Here is a 19,968-nt window from a genome sequence, read left to right as displayed (position 1 = left end):
ATGGGACTGGAGCAATTGTATTTGGAAAAGCATGATCAGAGGCAATGGACTGGTCTGCCATTATCTAGCCAGTTTTTTTGTTTTGTTTGTTTGTTTGTTTTTTTGTGAAATGTCCCTAGAACAATAATATAAGCATGCAGTTGTACATGTCTCTATCCACATTTTTGTACCTCACTGGTGCAATGGAGTAAAAACAAAATAATGTAAGTTCATTGTCACTGAATTTCGCAAAAGAATTTAAAATACAAAAATGCACTTAAAATAAATTGCAGCTTTACACCTACTATGGCAAAAATGGGAAATTATTTGGGGAAACTCACACAATACCATGAAAACATTAGACGGGGGTTGCCCAGGAAACCACCGTCGTCATGGAGACTGCATCACAAGGCGGAACTTGCTGAACGTTCTGCCTCCTTTCATCCACGCTGTATGTCATCACTGCAGCACATGACCACAAACACATTAGTCTGTGCTTATTTATTTATTTTAACCCAATCTTCTTTTTCGCGCGATTTAAAGTGCTATTAACAAGCAGAACCACGATCTCTTAATTTCTGTTTTTATTCAATATAGGTTATATAAGTATTTCTGAATGAAAATACAGCTTTTAATTAACAATAAGCATTTTCCCTCTCCACCTCTAAACAAGGCGGCAGAGTCCAACACGTGGACAGCTTCTGATATTAGATATAACCTAAACAGACATTCGGCTACATATATTACCATAATATATTAACATTTCTGGACAACGGAACTGGTCTTTCCACGAAGCACGACACGCTGTTTTTTTTATGGACTTGCAGGAGTGAATGCTACACGTGTATCCCAACACGGACAACACTGCAATTATAACACCAAGATATGTAGGCATCGTGTGGCGTTGTACACTAAAATATATCTGTTTTAACAACACACTTCTTACTTTGCCAGCGGCTTATAAATAGATTGTACAGCCAGTTAGATCTCTTAGGCCCATTAAGGTTTGTTAAAACGGACATCTACAGCGTTCAGCCACAGATATGGACTGACACATCACGACTGGCTATACATCAACATTACAAGAATAGAGCTAACATTTCTTTATGGTTCATAAATGATCCATTATGGGGCCCCTTTACACGTCTGTGAAGATCTTTTTGATGTTCACGCAGTTCTGATTGGTCTCTGTTGTAAAGTTTGGCTGCTTGAACGCACTGTTGATGCCTTCTACAATAACCATATACTCTGATTTGCTGAGGGAAGAGGAGCTGCACGACTTTCTCTGCTCGTCGGAGGGGAGGTGCTCGAAGCTGCCCGTGTTAAGGTACTGCTGGTGCTCCTCTCCGTCCGTCTCCCGGTGGTAAAAGTAGTTGAAATTCGATACAATCACTGGCACGGGTAAGGCAATAGTCAACACGCCCGCTATTGCGCAAAGCGACCCCACTATTTTGCCACCAATAGTGACCGGATGCATGTCCCCGTATCCGACTGTGGTCATTGTGACAACTGCCCACCAGAACGCGTCTGGAATGCTGGTGAAGCTCGACGTGGGGTCATCTGCTTCTGCAAAGTAAACAGCGCTGGAGAAGAGGATGACTCCGATGAAGAGAAAAAAGATGAGCAAGCCCAGCTCCCTCATGCTGGCCTTGAGCGTCTGTCCCAAAATCTGGAGTCCCTTAGAGTGTCGTGAGAGCTTAAAAATGCGAAAGACTCTTACCAGTCTGATCACCCTCAGGATTGCGAGGGACATCGCCTGCTGACCGCCGTTTGTTTGGCTCTCGGCCAGCTCTGTCCCGAGAGTGATAAAGTAAGGAATTATGGCGACAATGTCAATGATATTCATGATGTTTTTGGAGAAAGTGGTTTTGCTGGGGCAGGCAAAAAACCTGACCAGTAACTCAAAAGAGAACCATATAATACACAGTGTTTCTATGACAAAGAATGGGTCTGTGAAGGGGTTTGGCACATTTGGAGCAGTGCCATTCACTGTGGGTGCCACTGTGGATATGTCTTTTTCATCCCGAAATTCAGGCAGAGTCTCCATGCAGAAAATAACGATTGAAATTAGGATCACAAGCACTGAAACGATGGCTATTCCCCTTGCAGGTCCAGAGCTTTCAGGATACTCAAACAAAAGCCAAAGCTGCTTTTGGAAATCATTTTTGGGCAGTACACGCTCCTCCTCCTTAATAAACCCTTCATCCTCACGGAATTTCTCCATGGCCTCCTCCCCAAGCTGGTAAAACCGAATCTCCTCTGAGAAAACATCAATGGGGACGTTAACAGGTCTCCGAATGCGCCCTCCTGACTGGTAGTAATACAAGATAGCATCAAAGCTGGGTCTGTTTCTGTCGAAGAAGTACTCATTCCTGAGTGGGTCAAAGTAGCGCATCCTTTTCCTCGGGTCCCCGAGCAGCGTGTTTGGAAACTGGTTGAAAGTTTTGAGTTGCGTCTCGAAGCGTAAACCCGAGATGTTGATGACCACCCTCTCGCAGCATCCCTGGCGGCTGCGCTCATATCGATCCACAGCCAGGTGAGGCGCCGAGAGCACGGCCGACTCCTCCAGCATGTTTTCCACCGTCATGACGTCCCTCTGCACCTCTCCATAACCCCCCTTCTCAACCGCGATCGTGCCGTTGTGTTCGGCTGAAGAAGGCGACTGGACAGCGCTGGGAGTGTGATCGTCCCTACAGGGTTTTTTTTTTTTTTTTTTTTTTTTTTTGTTTGGAAAGGCAGAGTGCGCCGCGTCACTCCCAGCCAAAGCTCACAGCTTTGGAGAGCTGAAGCGGACGCCACTTACATGCCTCCTAACCATCAACAGTCTCTGCGAATTCACAGGGTGAAGCGCAGCACTCCCTTCTGCTTTTCCCCTCTTTTCCAACACACCAACACCCGCCCACGGCGCGCATATGTCTGACATACGTCCACCACCCGCCCAATCGGAAATTAACTTGACACTTAAGGCTGAGCAGTAACCCTTCTGTCTTATTCATACTGGGTTCATAAAAAGTTCGTTTTTAAATAATCCACATGGTGTCTTTGTCACTTTGCGTGGGAATGACAGGTTAAAGCAAGCTGAGCTATTTTTTTTTTTCTTTTTGTTTTATTTGATTTTCTGTCAAAAACTCAAACGCCTGCTGTTTCATGACAAAGAAACATAGCAACACGAATGTATTGTCATGCTTCACAATAAAATCTAAAGTCTGTTTTGACAAACTGATGCCGTGTTTGTGTTAGAAAACCAAGGAAATGTGATCAAATTTTTTTTTATGAATCAAATGAAAAAGTTTCCACAAAAGCCAAAGTGTTTGTCTTTCAGCATGTATAATAGCCTCCCAGCATTTATTTTGTTTCGCTTGTTGTTGAGGGGGTGTTGCTCTCCATGGTGCTGAAAACAAACCCACACCCGCCTGTAAATCAATTCGCGCTCCTGTAAGTGGAACTGTGGGCTCAGCGCATGCCTGTGTTGGTCTAAACGTGACACCCGCTACATTTCTAAAGCAACGGCAAACAAGAAAATAAGTCACATCATTTCAACTCAAAAAGAAAATAGCAAAAACACTCGTGTGTTCTGCCCCAAAGAAGCATGAAAAGTGAGCGCTTCAGTGAAAATGTATGTTTTACAGAGAGCATCTTCATCAAGAGAGTTTCTCAGTAGTTTCATGCACTCAAGAATGCAGATTGTGCTCTATTGTGATTTGATTGGATACATTTAATAATCTCTTCTCTCCTAATTTAACCATATCCAGTACTTGATGAACATACTAATAAATGTGCCTGTCTATGGACCATTAATATGAATACATGGCGTGTAAAGTCTTTAGCTTCCATCTTAATAAAACATTGTGGAGCTAAATAATCCAAAACAGTTTTATTCCAGTGTATAAAACCAAGTATAATCTTGACCTGAAAAATTAAAAGATCAATTTTTAGAATTCCATAGAATGCTAACACGCCTGTGGCCTTTTGTTGTCAAATTTCCACAATAAACCTCAATGTATTTTATCTAGATTTTATATGGAAGACGAACAAAATTAGGACAAATTCATGAAGTGCAAGGAACTTGATTCATGATTTTCAAAATTGTTCATAAATAAAAATATGAAAAACTGTGCTTCAATTATGTATGCAGCTTCTATACCCAATAAATGAAAGCTATCACCTTCAGAATGTGCTCAACTGCTATACTAGACACCACCTGTTTGTAATTTAATTCGACTGAATAAGGAGAGAAGTAATGTAAGAAGAATCCAGCACACCCGTGGAACTTCTTGAGAAGAACAAGAGCACAACTCAAGTGAGAAAATCCATTGACAAACAGTAATTCATGTAAATGTGGCCTTTATCGAAGAGTGAAAAGAAGATATGCTGTGATACGCTGTTACAGGAAAGCCACAGTCATTAGTTGTTTTTTTTTTTTTTTTTTTTTTTTTTTTTTTTTTTTTACTTTTGCCCTAAATCAAGGGTAATGCTCAAAAAGAATCCACAAGAGGCTGCAAAATACTTGAAACTGGGATAAAAGTTTCTCTTCCAACAGGACAACTAGCTTAAACATATAATAATAATAATAATAATAATAATAATAATAATAATAATAATAATAATAATAATAATAATAATAATAATAATAACACATAATAGATCTACAACTTCAGTGGAGATGTGTCAGTAAAAACTCATTCATCTTTTAACGCCCAAAGTCAAGATCTAAATCAAATTAAAGACTTTACTGTTGCTGTTTACAAATGCACTCCAATCAATTTGATTAATCTTGAGCTGTGATAAAAAATAAAAATAAAAACTTTATTTTTTCCCAGATGCACAAAGCCAGTTGAGAAGTAGCTGCTTCTGTAAAAGGAGAAAAAAGTTGGTTCTACAAAGTATTGATGCATGGGGTTATAATGTAGGTCCATACATATGTCAGGTTCCCTCCAAATCACAAGGTTGGGCTGCTTTGTTTTGGCACACCACATAAAATCCCACTAAAATATAATGATGTCTGTGGCTGTAATGTAACAAAAACATTCAGTGAATGCCAGTACTTTATGATAATTTAACAACTTTCAACAACTTTGTACTTATCTGTGCAAATAGTGGAATATGATCAGGTAAAACAATATACAACACAGAGTTGTTACAAATATTAAATGGAGTTATAGATGTAGAATAAATGTGGGATAAATGAAAAGCATGAACTTATATATCACCGACTTGTAAGAGAAAGAAACACGTAGCGATTGATGAATATCGGTATCACTGCATTTTCATCACATTTAAGAATCATTGTTATCAGGAGCAGGCAATGCAAAAATAGGCTTTTGCACCACTTCACACTGTAATAACTTTTCCCTTTTCACCACTGTGTCTGTGTATTATCATGGAAGTGACAAACAGAACTGCCTTTTTCTGAGCCTATTTTTAAATAGTGATTCCCCCTCCATCTCTCTTCATGATAAACAGTGTTTGCACTCCAGTTTTGTCTCTGTCTTGTCTCCGCACTGCAACCCGACAGTGAGGTGACCTTTCTGTGCTCAGTTAGATCTTGTAGGTCTTTTGCTATTAGCCACACAGACCTAAACTCCGCCTCTTCCCAATTCATTCTCATTAATGATACTGCAACATCTAAAGGGCATTTTGTACCACATAATCTTGATGCAGTCCCCCCAAACAGTTGAATTAGGTTACAGAGTAAAGCTGGTAATTTTTCTTTCCGTTATCAAAAAATACATTGAAGTACAAACATTTTTACTACTGTTATAAAAAAGTTCAGACCTTTTAAGGGTAGAAAAATAGATGTGCTAAAAGTTTGTTTTCACTAGTTTTCAATTTGTCATTTGTTAATTAGCTGTGCTTTAAAATCTTTAAATCAGGTGAAAATATTAAATACCCAAACAAAAATAAAGCTATGGTGTTCTCTGGTCTGTATACTGCCATGAAAATTTCTAATTTGCTATAAAATTATTTTTTTAAATGATGTTGATATGAACTATCTCAATCTCTAAAATAATTACAGTTAGTGCAACAGCTTGTAGTTTTGGAAAGTTTACAGGTTTCCTATGTAATAAAAAAAAATTAAATTGCAAACCAAATTAAGGTCCCTGCAACATCTTTAGTAATACTAATGAAACATTGCAGGCATAGTTTGTAGAAGGAAATAAATTATATCAACTTTCTTTACAAACTGATTCATACTAGCTTGTAGTGACAATTTATTTTCTTACTACATAATTATTAATCATGCTCCCTGTTTTTTAACGTATTGATTTAAGTCAACATTGTCATCAAACCCTGTTGACAGACACCTCAGACTGTGCCTGTTGTCTTCAGATTTACAAAGAATATTCTTTAGACAGGAATAAACTGTTTACAAGACACATATAGATAAGTATAGTGTAGATTAAAGTCGTTGTTCCCAAGAATTTGATGATGCTTAATGTGATCCCTGTCAAGACAAATTCACTCACAGCTGAGTGATAATGGCACATAAATCAAATTCAGTTATTTAGAAATAAGACTTGCAGTGAGGGAATAGTGCCACTACAAACAACCTCTGCGTGGTTGCAAATCAGTGTGCATGGAAAGTTTTGTCTGTGCTCTCATCACCATGGCAACAAAACATCAAGTGTTTTGTAAAAAGAAAAGGAGTTCAATTGAAGAAGTTATATAATGTCCAGACCAACTCGTGCAGCAGTAAGAAGACTGGAAACAATTATTCACGTTCCTGCTGAGATATGAACATGTTACGCATCAAGAATAAAAAGATGATTTGTGAGTGTGTGTCTGCGTGTATTTGTGTTTGCGTGTTTTGGCTCCAAGGACTCTAATCAAAACCAGAAGAATTGGCTCGACAAGAAAGAACAGATATTAAAGCGAAGACCTTGGACAAGGTAGACACTTTTATTTTATAACAACTCACATTTGAGTGTGTCTGGCTGTGCACTTTCTCTTTTATTCCCATGTTCTTTAGCTAAATTCACTTTTTAAACATAATAGTTGAGATTACTGAGTTTCAAACGACCTTCCATCATATAAGAAGTGTGCTTTAACCTGTTGGAAGAATCCAATCTGAATGTCTGAAAAGATATTTGGAGAAAATTGTGTTTTGATTTCTCTGTAAGATGAACCTAAAAATGACAGGTCAATAAAAACAAGCAACAATAATCTCCATAATGTTTCTATATGAAACAAATAAGACAAAGAGAATAAACAAAAAAAGGACAACACAAAAATACCTTCTGACCTTGTGGACTCATGGTTATGTCCAGTCTCACATGCATTCATTAATTCTTAATAGCATTTCGATTACACAAGGTCATTTATTCTGTTTTCCCATTAATTTGCAGATTATTTAACTCTAGAAGAAAACAGACCAAATACTTGTCCAAACCTCTGGAGCCAAATGCTGCAAAAGATTGACTTTTTATCAGTCTGGGATGTTAAAGAATGACCTACTAAACCTGTGAAGCTGTAATTTTTACTAACATTACAAATGGCATTGTGTCTCTGGTCTGAAAGGGGGAGAGGTCTATTGAAAAAATAATCCCCTGCAAATGATCTGAACTGTAAGTTTCATTCTTCAGCCCTATAGATTGTGTCAAAGAAAAGGAAGACAGTTTCCATCTGCAGTGACAGAGACTGCACTTCTCTTAAACTAATGAGCCACTATTTTTTTGTTTTGTTTTGTTTTGTTTTGTTTTGTTTTGTTTTGTTTTGTTTTTTTTTTTGTTTTTTTTTTCTTTTCTGACTTCTGGGTCTGGCTTACAGGCAAATACTGGTGGATCAATAAAGCTGGATAGAGAAACCAGCACCTATCGATCAGCTGTGCATTGGCTGTGTTTCCTGCCAATGCAGAATCATTACAGTCTCACACTGTCCATTCTCAGAGCTGTCAGTGGTCAAAAGGAAAGCCAAGGTTATAAATAATGCAGCAACATTTCTCTGGAAGCCCAGATCCACCTTGTAAAAGGTGGGATTAAAGGAACGTTTTAAACTCTAGTCTCTGCACCAGAAAGAAATTGTAATTTAATGCATTTAAAAACTTTATGTTATAATCAGTTCTATGAAATAAAAGGAAACAAAAATGTTGCATGATAGATTATTTCTCCAACATTTTGTTCTTCACCAAAATTACAACCATTGCACAAGATTTATTGTATAAATGTTATTTTTCCCCCAATTTCAGAGTGACTAAAAGAAATGTGTAATTTCATACGTATACCTCAGAGAACCAGAAGGTATAAATTACTAGAAAAGTGGCAATACATATATGGTCAACCTTAAAAACTAAATGCTATTATCTAGGCATTTTAAGTCACTGTTTTAATTGTTTAATTTCCACAAATCAATTTGTTTGAAGGGATTCACACATTTTTCCCAGAGATGGTTATTACATACAGGGTGCAGGTGATAACTACAGTAAATCGATAAGAAAGTAATTCCAAAATCATCATAACTAAGCTTTACCACCAACTTTGTTGTGTGTTGCATAATATTGGGATTTTTTATTGCTTTAAAAGATTTTGGCTGCTGAAAAAGAAATGCATCATTAGAAATAATGCAAAAATTGAACATGCACCAAGTCATCACTTACTTCAGCACTTATTCTGAGACCAAAATATAATTGCATCTATTTCTTAAAATATAACTTTTATGTTGTTTCAAAAATCTATACCATATGGAGAAACATGGATCACAAACATAATAAGTAGTTGTGCCATCCTTGTACAATGTACAAATGTTCTCTATTCTGTGCAGAGTTGTAGACTGTTTTTAGTCTGTTTAAGGTCACAACAAGTCAATTGAATTTAAGTTAAATCATTTTTGTAATGAATAACCTAAGTTTGATTGACCTTGTGGAAACAAATGGATGGCCAGACACTCTTTTTTATTGATTTTTAGACAGAGAGCTGAATCCAAGTCCTAAGGTATGATGTTCACTTTCTGAATTGTACGCCAACTACAATCAGACACTGTCCTTCCAAAGACTTTCACTTTTGAAATATTTTCTGAAATCACATTGCTTACAATCAAATTGTAATTTTGTGAAATGTGAATATTTTGTGATACCTGGTTTATTAACTTATGTATGCTGATTTAATCAAGAATATTTCAAGTTGCTAAATGAACACGTAAAGAAAAGAGACATTCTGTGTAAATTACCTGAAACATTTTTAATTTGATGTCAGACTGGCTGAATTTGTTTTGGTGAAAGAACATGTTCTAAAATAGTTCATTGTGATAAATGGTGGAAATGTTCTGTGCACTGAGGCTAAGATTTTAGATCTGACACGCTGTTTGCTTTAGTAAGTTTGTCTCATCACCAAGGAAAGGCAAGAAGCTGCTGTGAAAGTGATGAATAAAATAAGTTTGACTTTTATAAAAGACAGCAAGGAAATAAAACTCTGCTTTTCATCACCTCTGAAATGCATTTTACACCATGGGATGGGATGAAGTCTTCGTCTTCATCCCATGCAAGTAAAATGTTTGTACTGAATCTAAATCCCTTGCATGCCGAATAATAAGTAACTTATTATCAAGATGTGACCTTTAACATTGACTGTGTCAAATATGAATTTTTATCAAGATGCGACTCATTGTTTGCACTGGATTCAGAGTTCTTAGCAAAGAAAACACACATGCCATCCAGAATGAAACAGAATGTCATACAAGTATAAAGAAATATTGCACTAGATGTGGCATGAGACATGATCAATGTGCTGCTACTAATCCGTACAGCATCCTTGTAATGAAATGTGAAGGTCATAAGCATGGAGGAGGCCATATGTTGATGAAGAGGTCCAGGGTTCTGGATTAGAGATCCCTGGAGAGAACACACTCCCTGACCTTGGCATGATATGCTGTCAGGTATTGGTGAAGATTTGTACAAGGACACCATTCATTCACCTTTGCATTAGAGGTTTATTTTTTCCATAGCTACTTCCAGACCACTTAAAAGTGGCTCTCAAAAGTGTGCACAGTGTTGTTGTTAGTAAGATTTTTCTGAGCTAGAAAAAAGGAGGCTTTGATAAATCAGTTGATTTTTTTCCCCACATATAATGTAACATGCAATTAAAATAAATGCTTTGTTGAAACACACTTGAAACCTGAGATAATGTTCAGCTGTCTCAATAGGACTTGCTGAAGGTAATCACCTATAAGTGGAAATAATTAAGAAAACAGGAAAAAACTACAGATTTCCAGAAAAATGATGAAAATGTGAGACTGAAACTGAAACTGGTATGGGAAGTCGACATCAGCAATGAAAAAGCTGCAAGAATTTCTGCAAAGTTGGTTGTGAATGTGATCTACATGTGACATGTGTTCTTGATAGCCTGGAGAGAGACAGTTATTTTCTCAGGTCATTTTTTTAAAACTAGACATGTTTTTAACTTCAAGTTGTATCTTGCTGTTGGGTATTTGGTATGTATGGTGTTTTATTATCACCAAATAATAAAAGATCATGCCTTCAATGAAGGTATCATGTGAGGTTACAGTTCTTCAAATGGAACTGGGGTTAAAGTCAAGAGGAATAAAGATATGAATAGTGACAAATCTACCCAAAACTTTAAATTTTCTGTGAGGAAGCTAAAAAGGAGTTTTATTTTATTTTGTTTATCTTAATTTAGTTCAACAATGGCACATGCAAAGTGAAGAGAAAACTGTAGCCTTCATGAAATGTTTCCCTCCAGCTCTTCTGTCCATACCTTTCTCAAATATCTTGTGTTAAGAACTAACAACTTAACACACACACACCTACACACACACACATATATTTTTATTTTTTTATTTTTCATTAGTTACCATTTTTAAGACCTTTTACATAAACCATCTTGCTGAGTTTTTTTCTTCTGCAAATTATCAAGCTTGCACCTCCATGCAGATGCCAGTGTGAGAGACGTCTTTGAAGTGTGAGCCACAGTTTGCAAGAAGCAGATGGGCTGACGAATGTAACTCTTGACTGCTTCTGTATGTGCATCAGGCTGCCAAATCACAGCAAGCGATGGCAGAAAGGCTCATGTGGGAATGTGACACACAGCAGCAGAAGTCACCAGAATGGAGACAAGTGAGATATTGGTTGAAATACCAAATCACAACAAAACAACACCAGACATATGTTTTTCTTTTTAATTTTGTTTAAACTGAATATGAAAAGAAATTACATTTGTTAGAACAATGTAATCCCTGAGAGGTACAACGACTATTTCTGGAAACTCACATGCTTAGCTGTGAAGCATATGCACAAGGATTTGCTTAGCTATGATTATTAATAATGACATTATTTTAATCTACACAATGCATGCCATTAAAGCTGATTTTGCATATTTCTCAAAGCTGATTCCATCAAACTTGATAACTCACAATACTAACAGCTACTTTTAAGAAGCCTCATAGCATCTTTGCTACTTACCACAGAAATCAAGACTGGAAAATTATTTTAAATCTTCATTCAAAAACCTTATGAAAGCTGAGTACCTGACTAACTACAATTATTCATGTTCATGTGAATTTCCCAAGATCCCATTTTTACATTTTATGATAACAACAAAAAGCTATTGATACTGTCACAGAGTTTTTTTTTTTTTTTTTAAATAAAACATTTGCAGTATGATCCACTTCTGCCAAGAAAATTACTTAGTTTATTGCTACACTTTGTTGATGTTCAGTCTGTCTCCATGAAGTTTTACTCACCTCAACTTGCTTAATGCTTGATGTGAAATGCTTATCCTAGCCTCACTGTATTGATTCAAGAACAAGAGAAGACTTTTTAACAGAAGTTTTCTGGGGGCTTTACAGTGATTACCATTTTTAAGTCTAATTAATCATATAAAGGTTATATGTGTTTTAGAAAAATGGAACTTTGTGATCTAGACACAGAGCCATGCATAAATCTACAGAGCAGTCTGCAGTCTTACCTTCAACACAACAATTGATACTTGAGGTAAAGAAAAGACGGTGTAGAAGAAGAAAGCATGTCAATATACATTGTTACATTTGTAGATATGTTTATAACTTCTTTCATCATATTTTAATTAATATGTTGTAGATAAAACAAATTGTACCTAGTTTTTAGAAACCATGTTTGTTAAATTTTGCTATGCTAATGTCTTAACACTTGTTCACTCTGCAGTGTTTGACTAAGTGCTGTACACAGCATATAGTCAAGTCTAACTAATTTCAGTGAACAGACAGATGGTGACATTGCTTTGATGGTATTTAGACACACCTTGTAGTAACTATGGCAACTCCTGTAAAAAAAAAAAAAAAGGAGGGGATTCCTACTCTTCTGTGATGCAATGGGAATTTAGTCACCCTGTACATTACTGAGAAACACTGAGATTAAATCTCACTGTTAGTAGCTCAATACATATGGACTAAGAATGCTTCAACATGTAATTTACATACAGGAACAACAAATATACATGCATAAAGTAAGGCTTTTTTATGTGCAAAGGTAAGAAGATATGCAAAGCATGACTACTTTCTTGGTTTGAGCATTTGCTGTGGGAAATATCGGCACCCCTATATGTTTTAAGTAGGTCACTCAGAAGCGATACAGAAAAGTAACAACAGATTTGTCACCATATCTAAGTTAAACACAAATAACCTCCCTTTCATTAATGAGGATGAACTGTCTGTTAGAAATGTTTTCCAATCAAATACTCGTTCAGAGACCCCAGAAGACGAGACTCTTATTATTTTCCTGCTGCTTGATTTACTGCCTCTGATTCAAGACATTGACAGAAACATCAATTATTCCAACCTGAAGCCTGCTGTGAAATGAGAGAGGGGTGGATACATTTTATTTCTCCCAGGGAAAAGGGCATTTACTAACGGACATTTTATCACCTCCTGAGATTCACAGAAACTAACTGTTACACAGATTGACTACTGAATCACAGGTTCATAGATCATACATCGGTGTGCACTACTTCTGTGAACATTGTCTTTCTTCACTTTCATGTTTTACAACAAACTGTCAGTAAGATAAGCACTTTCAAACGCCTTCTTACTGAAAGGTGCTACACAAATAAAATTTGATTGATTGATTGATTGATTGATTGATTGATTGATTGATTGATTGATTGATTGATTGATTGATTGATTGATTGATTGATTGAAAAGGGGAATGCAAACAACAGGAGTGCTAAATTAGAAAATCCAGCCCATAAAACAATTATATCTATCCATCTACCTTTCCTCATTCTCTCCTAAGCATCAATTAGCCTTTCATTCTATGAATTTAACAAAAAATACCAATTTATACAAATATTCAAAAATGGTCCTTGAACATTTTATTGGATGGATTCTCCATTAAATTGGTACCATATTTCTCACAAAACATACTGTATATCACTATAGTTCTATCAGTTTTTCACACCACAAAAATTCCTTTTCATTGTGATTTTTAACTTCACTTTTAACTGTTGTCATATGGGATGACAGAATAGTCATCCCATATGACTGATGTGATACTTTGTGAACCTAACCATTTAATTATCTGGATATTATATCAACCAGTTAATCAAAGGAAAGACACACAGCATAGAACATCCACTGTTCTCTGGTGAAATGGAGGAGTATTGGAGTGGCTCAGTGTTAGTTCGGTCTTTCACTTGAACAAATGTTCCTCTAACATCCATTACTGCTGACTTGGAAGAGTATCAGAAATGTGAAGGGCGTACATTTCTTTTATTCATCATTAGTTAGAACTCTTAGCTGCAATAAAAAGAAACACTGAAACAGGCTTAAGACACATTAAACTTTTTCTTATCGGGAGATCCAAATTAAAGTAAAAACACCATGAACATCCAAAGGGAAAAGTTACACCTGGGAGTCATTAAAAAACCTTAACTTACTTTTTTGTTTGCTGGGAATTTTTGGTTTGCCTCACAGAAAAGTGTTCTGGATTTAATTACTTTATTGTATGAGTTTTGTACCTTTTTTACTACCTTTCAGACACTCTGGCTTCCTTCCACTATTCAAAAACACGGATGTCACTCTAAGTTGCCTTATGGTGTGTCAACCAGCAGTCCCCATTATACAGCATTAAACAGTTTCTGACCAGTTTTGTCACCAAAGATTCAAGGAGCAATTACTTTCTCACACCGGGTCTTGTTTCATAAATAAAACCATCACTCTGGTTGTTTAGTTATACAATGCATTGCTGGAATGGTTTGCATGCCAACTTGCATATATATACATACTTGAATGGTTCCTCATACTAATTTTTTTTTAACATGCACATGCCTGCATGCACATTCACAAGCCTCCCCACACACACACCCAGCCACACACACGCATACATGCATGCATGAAAACTGCTGCAACAAATCAAGGACAGCAGTGACAGTATTCTCACGTGGTTCTGTGTTTCAGGACCATTGCCTGGCATTGGTTTGCATTCATATATTTACCGATAACACTGTGACAGGCTAACTGGGGTAATGATTCAGGTCAATAGAGATGACAGAGACTGGGCACAGCTGTGGGAAAATACCCAATGAAAAGCACATCCAGTGTCCACTCATAGATAGAAGCTATTATAAAACGGTGCCACAGTACAAAAAATAAATAAATAAATAAAAAGTACATAATGTGTTCAGGATGTTTAAGATATTATGTTATCTGCTTGACAACAGAGGTGTGTTTACAAGGTTTTTCACAAGAAGAAAAACAAAACAGTCATCCCATATCTGATACGTGTCATTACTAAAGTGCCTTTTATCTTATTTTCATCAGTATACATTGGCTGATATTCTCTGAATTACACCATGTAATTTACTGCCCTAAAAATTAAAAAACCATTACAATCAGATCCAATCATGCAACACAGAGATAAGGTTCCCCTTGATTTATTTTTAATGCTAATGGACGAGCAATTCATCTTTTCTGAGACCCAAACAAAAGCAAACAAAGCAGAAAGCTGTCTGAGCGCCGACTTCAAAGCATGAGTCCTCATTAGACAAGTCACGCCTTTGAAGAGCGAGCTCTCCTTGGTGTAAAATAACAGATGGATCGGTGTGAAAGCTCTGTTTGTCACCCACTGGGGTTCGTGCAATATGAACACATTAACAGAAAACTCTGTTTTTAGCTTTGAACGAGACGTACACATACATCTGGAGCTAGGGACGAGCAAAGCAGAGTAGTAAGCATTACACTATTTCTGACCAGTAAAATCAATTCTACCAGTTGGCGCATTGCCGTAAATCTTGTGTAAGTCTGTTTACTGGCTCTCTCAAAACGGGTTTGCCACACACAAAACAACAGAAACTACATCTTCACTTCTTTTTGTTGTTTATATTCAAGCAGGCATCAGCGCAGGTTAACAGGTGACTGCTGGAGGAAGTTAGAAGAGCATCAGATGAAAACTCCTGTGAGGACTGCTTCCTAAGAAAGGTAAAGCCTTACAGGTTGTTTATGATTCATTTTCTGTCATGTCTTTTCAACATGGCAACCCTTTTGACAGAAAACTGTTGTTTCAAATAAATAAATAAATGTCTAGTTAATCTAATGCAATGTAAACAATCTGACAAAAGACAGGCCTATGTTTTAGAGTTTAACATGTAAATCATTGTTTAAAGTTAGAACAAATCATTTGACTTTAATTTAAAAAATATTTTTATGCATATACAACCAGACTACTTCTGAACCAGTGTGGAAGAAGAGACTCCATCCATCCATCCATTTTCTGAACACCCTTGTCCCTCAGTGGGGTCGGGAGGGGGAAGAAGAGACTGTTCTGGCTTATTATAAAGGTACCAGAACAGTATTTTCAAATTGGATGAAACAGCTGCATAATGCTAGAGGTCAAATCCAGGTGTTTTGACCTCTAGCACATTACACTATGTGTTGGTATGTTTTTTTCTAGATTATTAGTATCATAATTTAGGTAGATATTGCAAAATAATCTCACACAGACCCACAGCACTGAGTACAATTAAACACCTTTAGGAAAAGATAGGTGGATGTGTCACACTTTACAAAAATACCATGTCACAATATAACATAGGATGTCTTGTCAGTGGACGGTACAAATATCACAGGATGTGTCAGAGTGGGTGGGTGAGTTCATATCTGTAACAGTCTGCATTATGAGATTGTGACAGAAAGATAGCAGTGATGGACAGAGAGGTAACCCCTAAATCATCGTAATAGATGTAAAATATAAAAAGGAAGCTGCCTTCAGTCTCACCTAAATCACCAAGTAAAGCAGTGCCTCCCTTTAAAAGAAAACAAACCCATCTGCTTATCTACATGGTGCAGGAGGGAACACGTCAAACATGACATTGATCTAGCTTCCCACTGAGCCTTTACACAGCTCCTAAACCACAAGGTTCAATCTTCCTGAGACTGCATAATGACGCTCACTCTCCCGGGTAAAGGGAATTCTTACACTTAGAGAGATTTAATGGTTCCTTTTGAACCCTAAAGAGATGTCCAATAGTCTTTTGGCAAATGGATGGTAAACATTTAATTTCATGCTTAAATTCAATTTAGTTTTATAGCAAAGATAATTACATTTCTTTTTAAAAAATCTTGCATTAAATATATATTTTATAAAAACGTATTGTTCAAATTTTCTAAAATTACAACCAAAAATAAGATTTTTTTTTTTAAAACAAAATATCTAGAATCAACATTTATCCATCAGATGGATGTAGTGAACCAATCACTCAGACACACATAAATGGACTGACAATGTTTGTTGTCTTGAGCAAACACTGAGTGTGTTTGCCTGTGTCAGGCAATAATAGATTCATTTACAGGCGAGAGACAAGACTGTGGAGCACTCCGGTACAGATACAGTAATTCATGCACTGGGTGAAGACGGCTTAAAGTGACACATTTACACCAAAACATCCGCTCCGACTTTAAATGTGTCACGTTTGATTCCGCTCACATTTGTTCCCTCCGCACATCTCACTAAACAAACAAGTAGGAGATATTGGACACAGCTCATTCCACACCAGAGGGAGGTCTCAATCCTTCCTGTCGGTGCAATTGCCTTAGCTCAATGATTTATGAAAAGCAGAACAATCTGTGCACAGATGGGGCAGAGATATAAATATTCTGACCAGTCAGAAGGAAAACCTCTGCTCCTAGCTGGCTAGGTGTTCTAAAATAGACAGATGAAGAGAACTGGGGTGAGACAGTATAATTAATGTGTGGATAAACCTAAAAGCAAATCTGCAATTGTGTTTATTTTCTCTTATTCATCTTAACAACAAACTCTATTGCCTTAAAAGAAATTATTTTTCTTGAGGTTAATATTTATGTTGTTTTAATATTTCTTAATGTACGGTGTTATTTTTGCTCCATGTGTGATTCAGTTGTATGCGTAGCAATGCAGGAACAGCCGCCGTTGTTTACTACCAACACCTGATCCAGAAAGCAAATTGCTTTGCTAACACGTCACTGCATCTTTTTTTCTTCTTCTGAGGTTTCCCAGGAGGATTGAAGGCAATTTTCTGTGATGAAAATCCCTTCAGAAGAAAACTGCTCATTACATGGCTCCATTGATTTAGACATCAAACCTGAGTCTGCATAGATTACAAATCAGACCAAAAGACTTGATTTGATGATGTTATCAGAAAGCGATGGACACAATGCATGGTGACAAGTCTGTCTTAATAAAACATAGTCAAGAGAAGCAGCATCAGAGGTTTTCTCATTTAAATTTGCAAACAAGTCTGGGGAAAATGCATCAGCTACAAATGAGTGTTTGGGTACAACAAAAAAATATAAATAATGTGCAGAATATTGAGACGCATTCAAATAATAAAAAGCATGTTACAAAAAGAGTTGGTGGAAATATTCTCTGCTCTCACTTGATCCAAATTTATTACAGGTTGCCCCCTTAGGACTACAGGAAATGGTTTTCAAGAATGGTGTTTGTGTGTCTCTAACCCAACATTATTAAAGTCCTAGTTGCCCCACTCAGCTTCACAGAGGCAACACAGCAGAAAACTGGAAAAATCGATCGAAGCTCGAGTCACAAGAGGTCAATGGGACTGTAAACGGTACAACAATAAAATTACAACCATTTCACTTTAAAATGTTGGTACTGATAGCTTCAATGGAAAGTACATCTCTGAAGCATGTTACATTTGACACAACAGGATAAAACACCTTGTAGTTTTCTAGTGATCTAGATCTCTGTGCAGACTAAAAACTATGCAAGACTATCTATTACATGAGAATCAGTAGTCTGTAAAGCCGTTGGCTTTTTCCAGTCATAACTGTGACAATGTGATGCAGACCTACACTTTTTTTCCTGTCACCAACATACTCCGGTATTCCAGTCTTAAACTGTCATGAAGACAAAGTCTCTGGAGCCTTTGGGGCTTTAACTCTGTCTGCTCTGCTGCTTCGGCTGCTGCTGCCATTTTGTCTGCTGCCTGCCTCGCGATCTGATCTGGGCAATGTACTGAGATAGCTTAATTAACAAATAACTGTGAGTTTTCCTGTAGCCGACCTGTGCATCTGTTGTTGTTGTGTTTGCACAGTGCAAAGATCCCTGGGAGAACTAATTTGCCCTTTCTTCTAATGAGCAGTTGAACAGGCGTACCTGCCCTGCTGCTGCTCCTCTGGGGATACAAGCATCAAAAAACAGGGCGTGATATGTTAGAAATATTCTGTCAATGGTACAAAAAGGAAGAAGATTTTGCACATTAATTAGAGTAAATTAGCATCCAAATGAAAACATTTCAACACGGACTTACATGGCACAAAACGTAACTGTCAGGAATTTTAATGATCACCAAAATAAAAGCTAAATGCTTTCTTTAATTTAAAAAAGAGGGATTTTTCTTTTGTTTGCTTGTTATTTTTATTATTTTAGAAATCAGGTATTTTGATAAATACATGCTTTTGTAGATATCTGCGCATCAATACAAACAGAAACAGTGTCACTGAGAATCCACCAGAGGGCAGCAGATGGATTTTTGCTCGATTTATATCACTGGCACTCTGGTCTCCCCAGTGCGGTATGTTTAACCATCTTGTTTCAATCAGCTGTAGTAAAGCTGGACTTAGACACCAGACTGATTGAAAATTATATTAAAAGCTTGTAAATTGTGTTTCTTAACTCTTTGATGTGTAAGACTGCCCTCTTATCCCACACCCCCATGCACCGCCCCATCAACCCTCCAATCCGAGATTGGAGATTTGCAAAAAAAAAAAATGTTGTTGCTGTTGTTGGAGTAGCCTAAGAGCTACAAGAGTGTGAAAATATATATATATATATTGCATGAAAATACTGGTATTTTCATGCAATGATACAAGTATGCATCATTTTGCACATTGCTGTAAAGTGGAAGAAAAATGATAGAGTTTCAATTTTGATTCAAAATGCAAATTTTATAAGTGTGGCACTCATTTCTATTCAGCATAAAAAGTGAAGATGTGTTCATTATTTGTGAATGCACTCTTCTTATGGTGAGAGAAAGTGATGACAGCTTGGTGATGTTGGAATGCTTTTCTTTATTAGGGACAGTGAAGTAATCAGAGTAGATGAAGCTAGATGCTTCATCTACTCTGATTAGCCTTTTGAGGTCACAGCTTGGAAGAATGGTTTTCTTCCAGGCAATCCTGAAAGAAAACATTTTAGAGATAAAAAAAAAAACAAAACAAAAAAATAACTTGGAACTGATGTTGAGTTTCACCTTCTTGCAGAATAACAACCCCAAACATTAAGCTGGAGCTACGATGGAGTGGCATTTAATCAAAGCATGTCCAAATGCTACAATGGCATGGTCAAAATCTAAACCTAAAGCAAAATGAGAATCTGTCACTTGACTTGATGCTCTGGCTGAATGACAGCTATTCTGTAAACAAAAATCTGCAGATTGTAAAGAGGATTTACACAAAATATTCTCCAAATCTAAATGATTCTCACAATTTTTTAATATTTTGGTGTATATGTACATTTTTGAAATCAAATTGAATGCTTTATTTACCTTCCACTTCACAGTATCTCTACTTTCT

At 36.8% G+C, this 19,968-nt stretch overlaps 1 protein-coding gene across 1 annotated transcript; it reads right to left on the bottom strand.

Moving 5' to 3' along the window:
* Positions 1-546: 546 nt before the first annotated feature.
* On the bottom strand, positions 547-3,138 carry LOC106954200 (potassium voltage-gated channel subfamily A member 3-like). Its single transcript, XM_015043505.1, has one exon. It carries the CDS (start codon positions 2,564-2,566, stop codon positions 1,118-1,120), a length of 1,449 nt encoding a protein of 482 aa, XP_014898991.1. The 5' UTR covers positions 2,567-3,138; the 3' UTR covers positions 547-1,117.
* Between the last annotated feature and the right edge of the window lie 16,830 nt (positions 3,139-19,968).

The sequence above is a fragment of the Poecilia latipinna genome, unplaced genomic scaffold, assembly GCF_001443285.1.
Source record: "Poecilia latipinna isolate Pla-1442-1.1 unplaced genomic scaffold, P_latipinna-1.0 Scaffold637, whole genome shotgun sequence".
NCBI classification, from domain to species: Eukaryota; Metazoa; Chordata; class Actinopteri; order Cyprinodontiformes; family Poeciliidae; genus Poecilia; species Poecilia latipinna.
This window is presented reverse-complemented; position numbering and strand designations above follow the sequence as displayed.

Coding starts and splice junctions, on each gene's coding strand:
- LOC106954200 (XM_015043505.1), bottom strand. CDS start 2,566: ATGACGGTGGAAAACATGCTGGAGGAGTCGGCCGTGCTCTCGGCGCCT.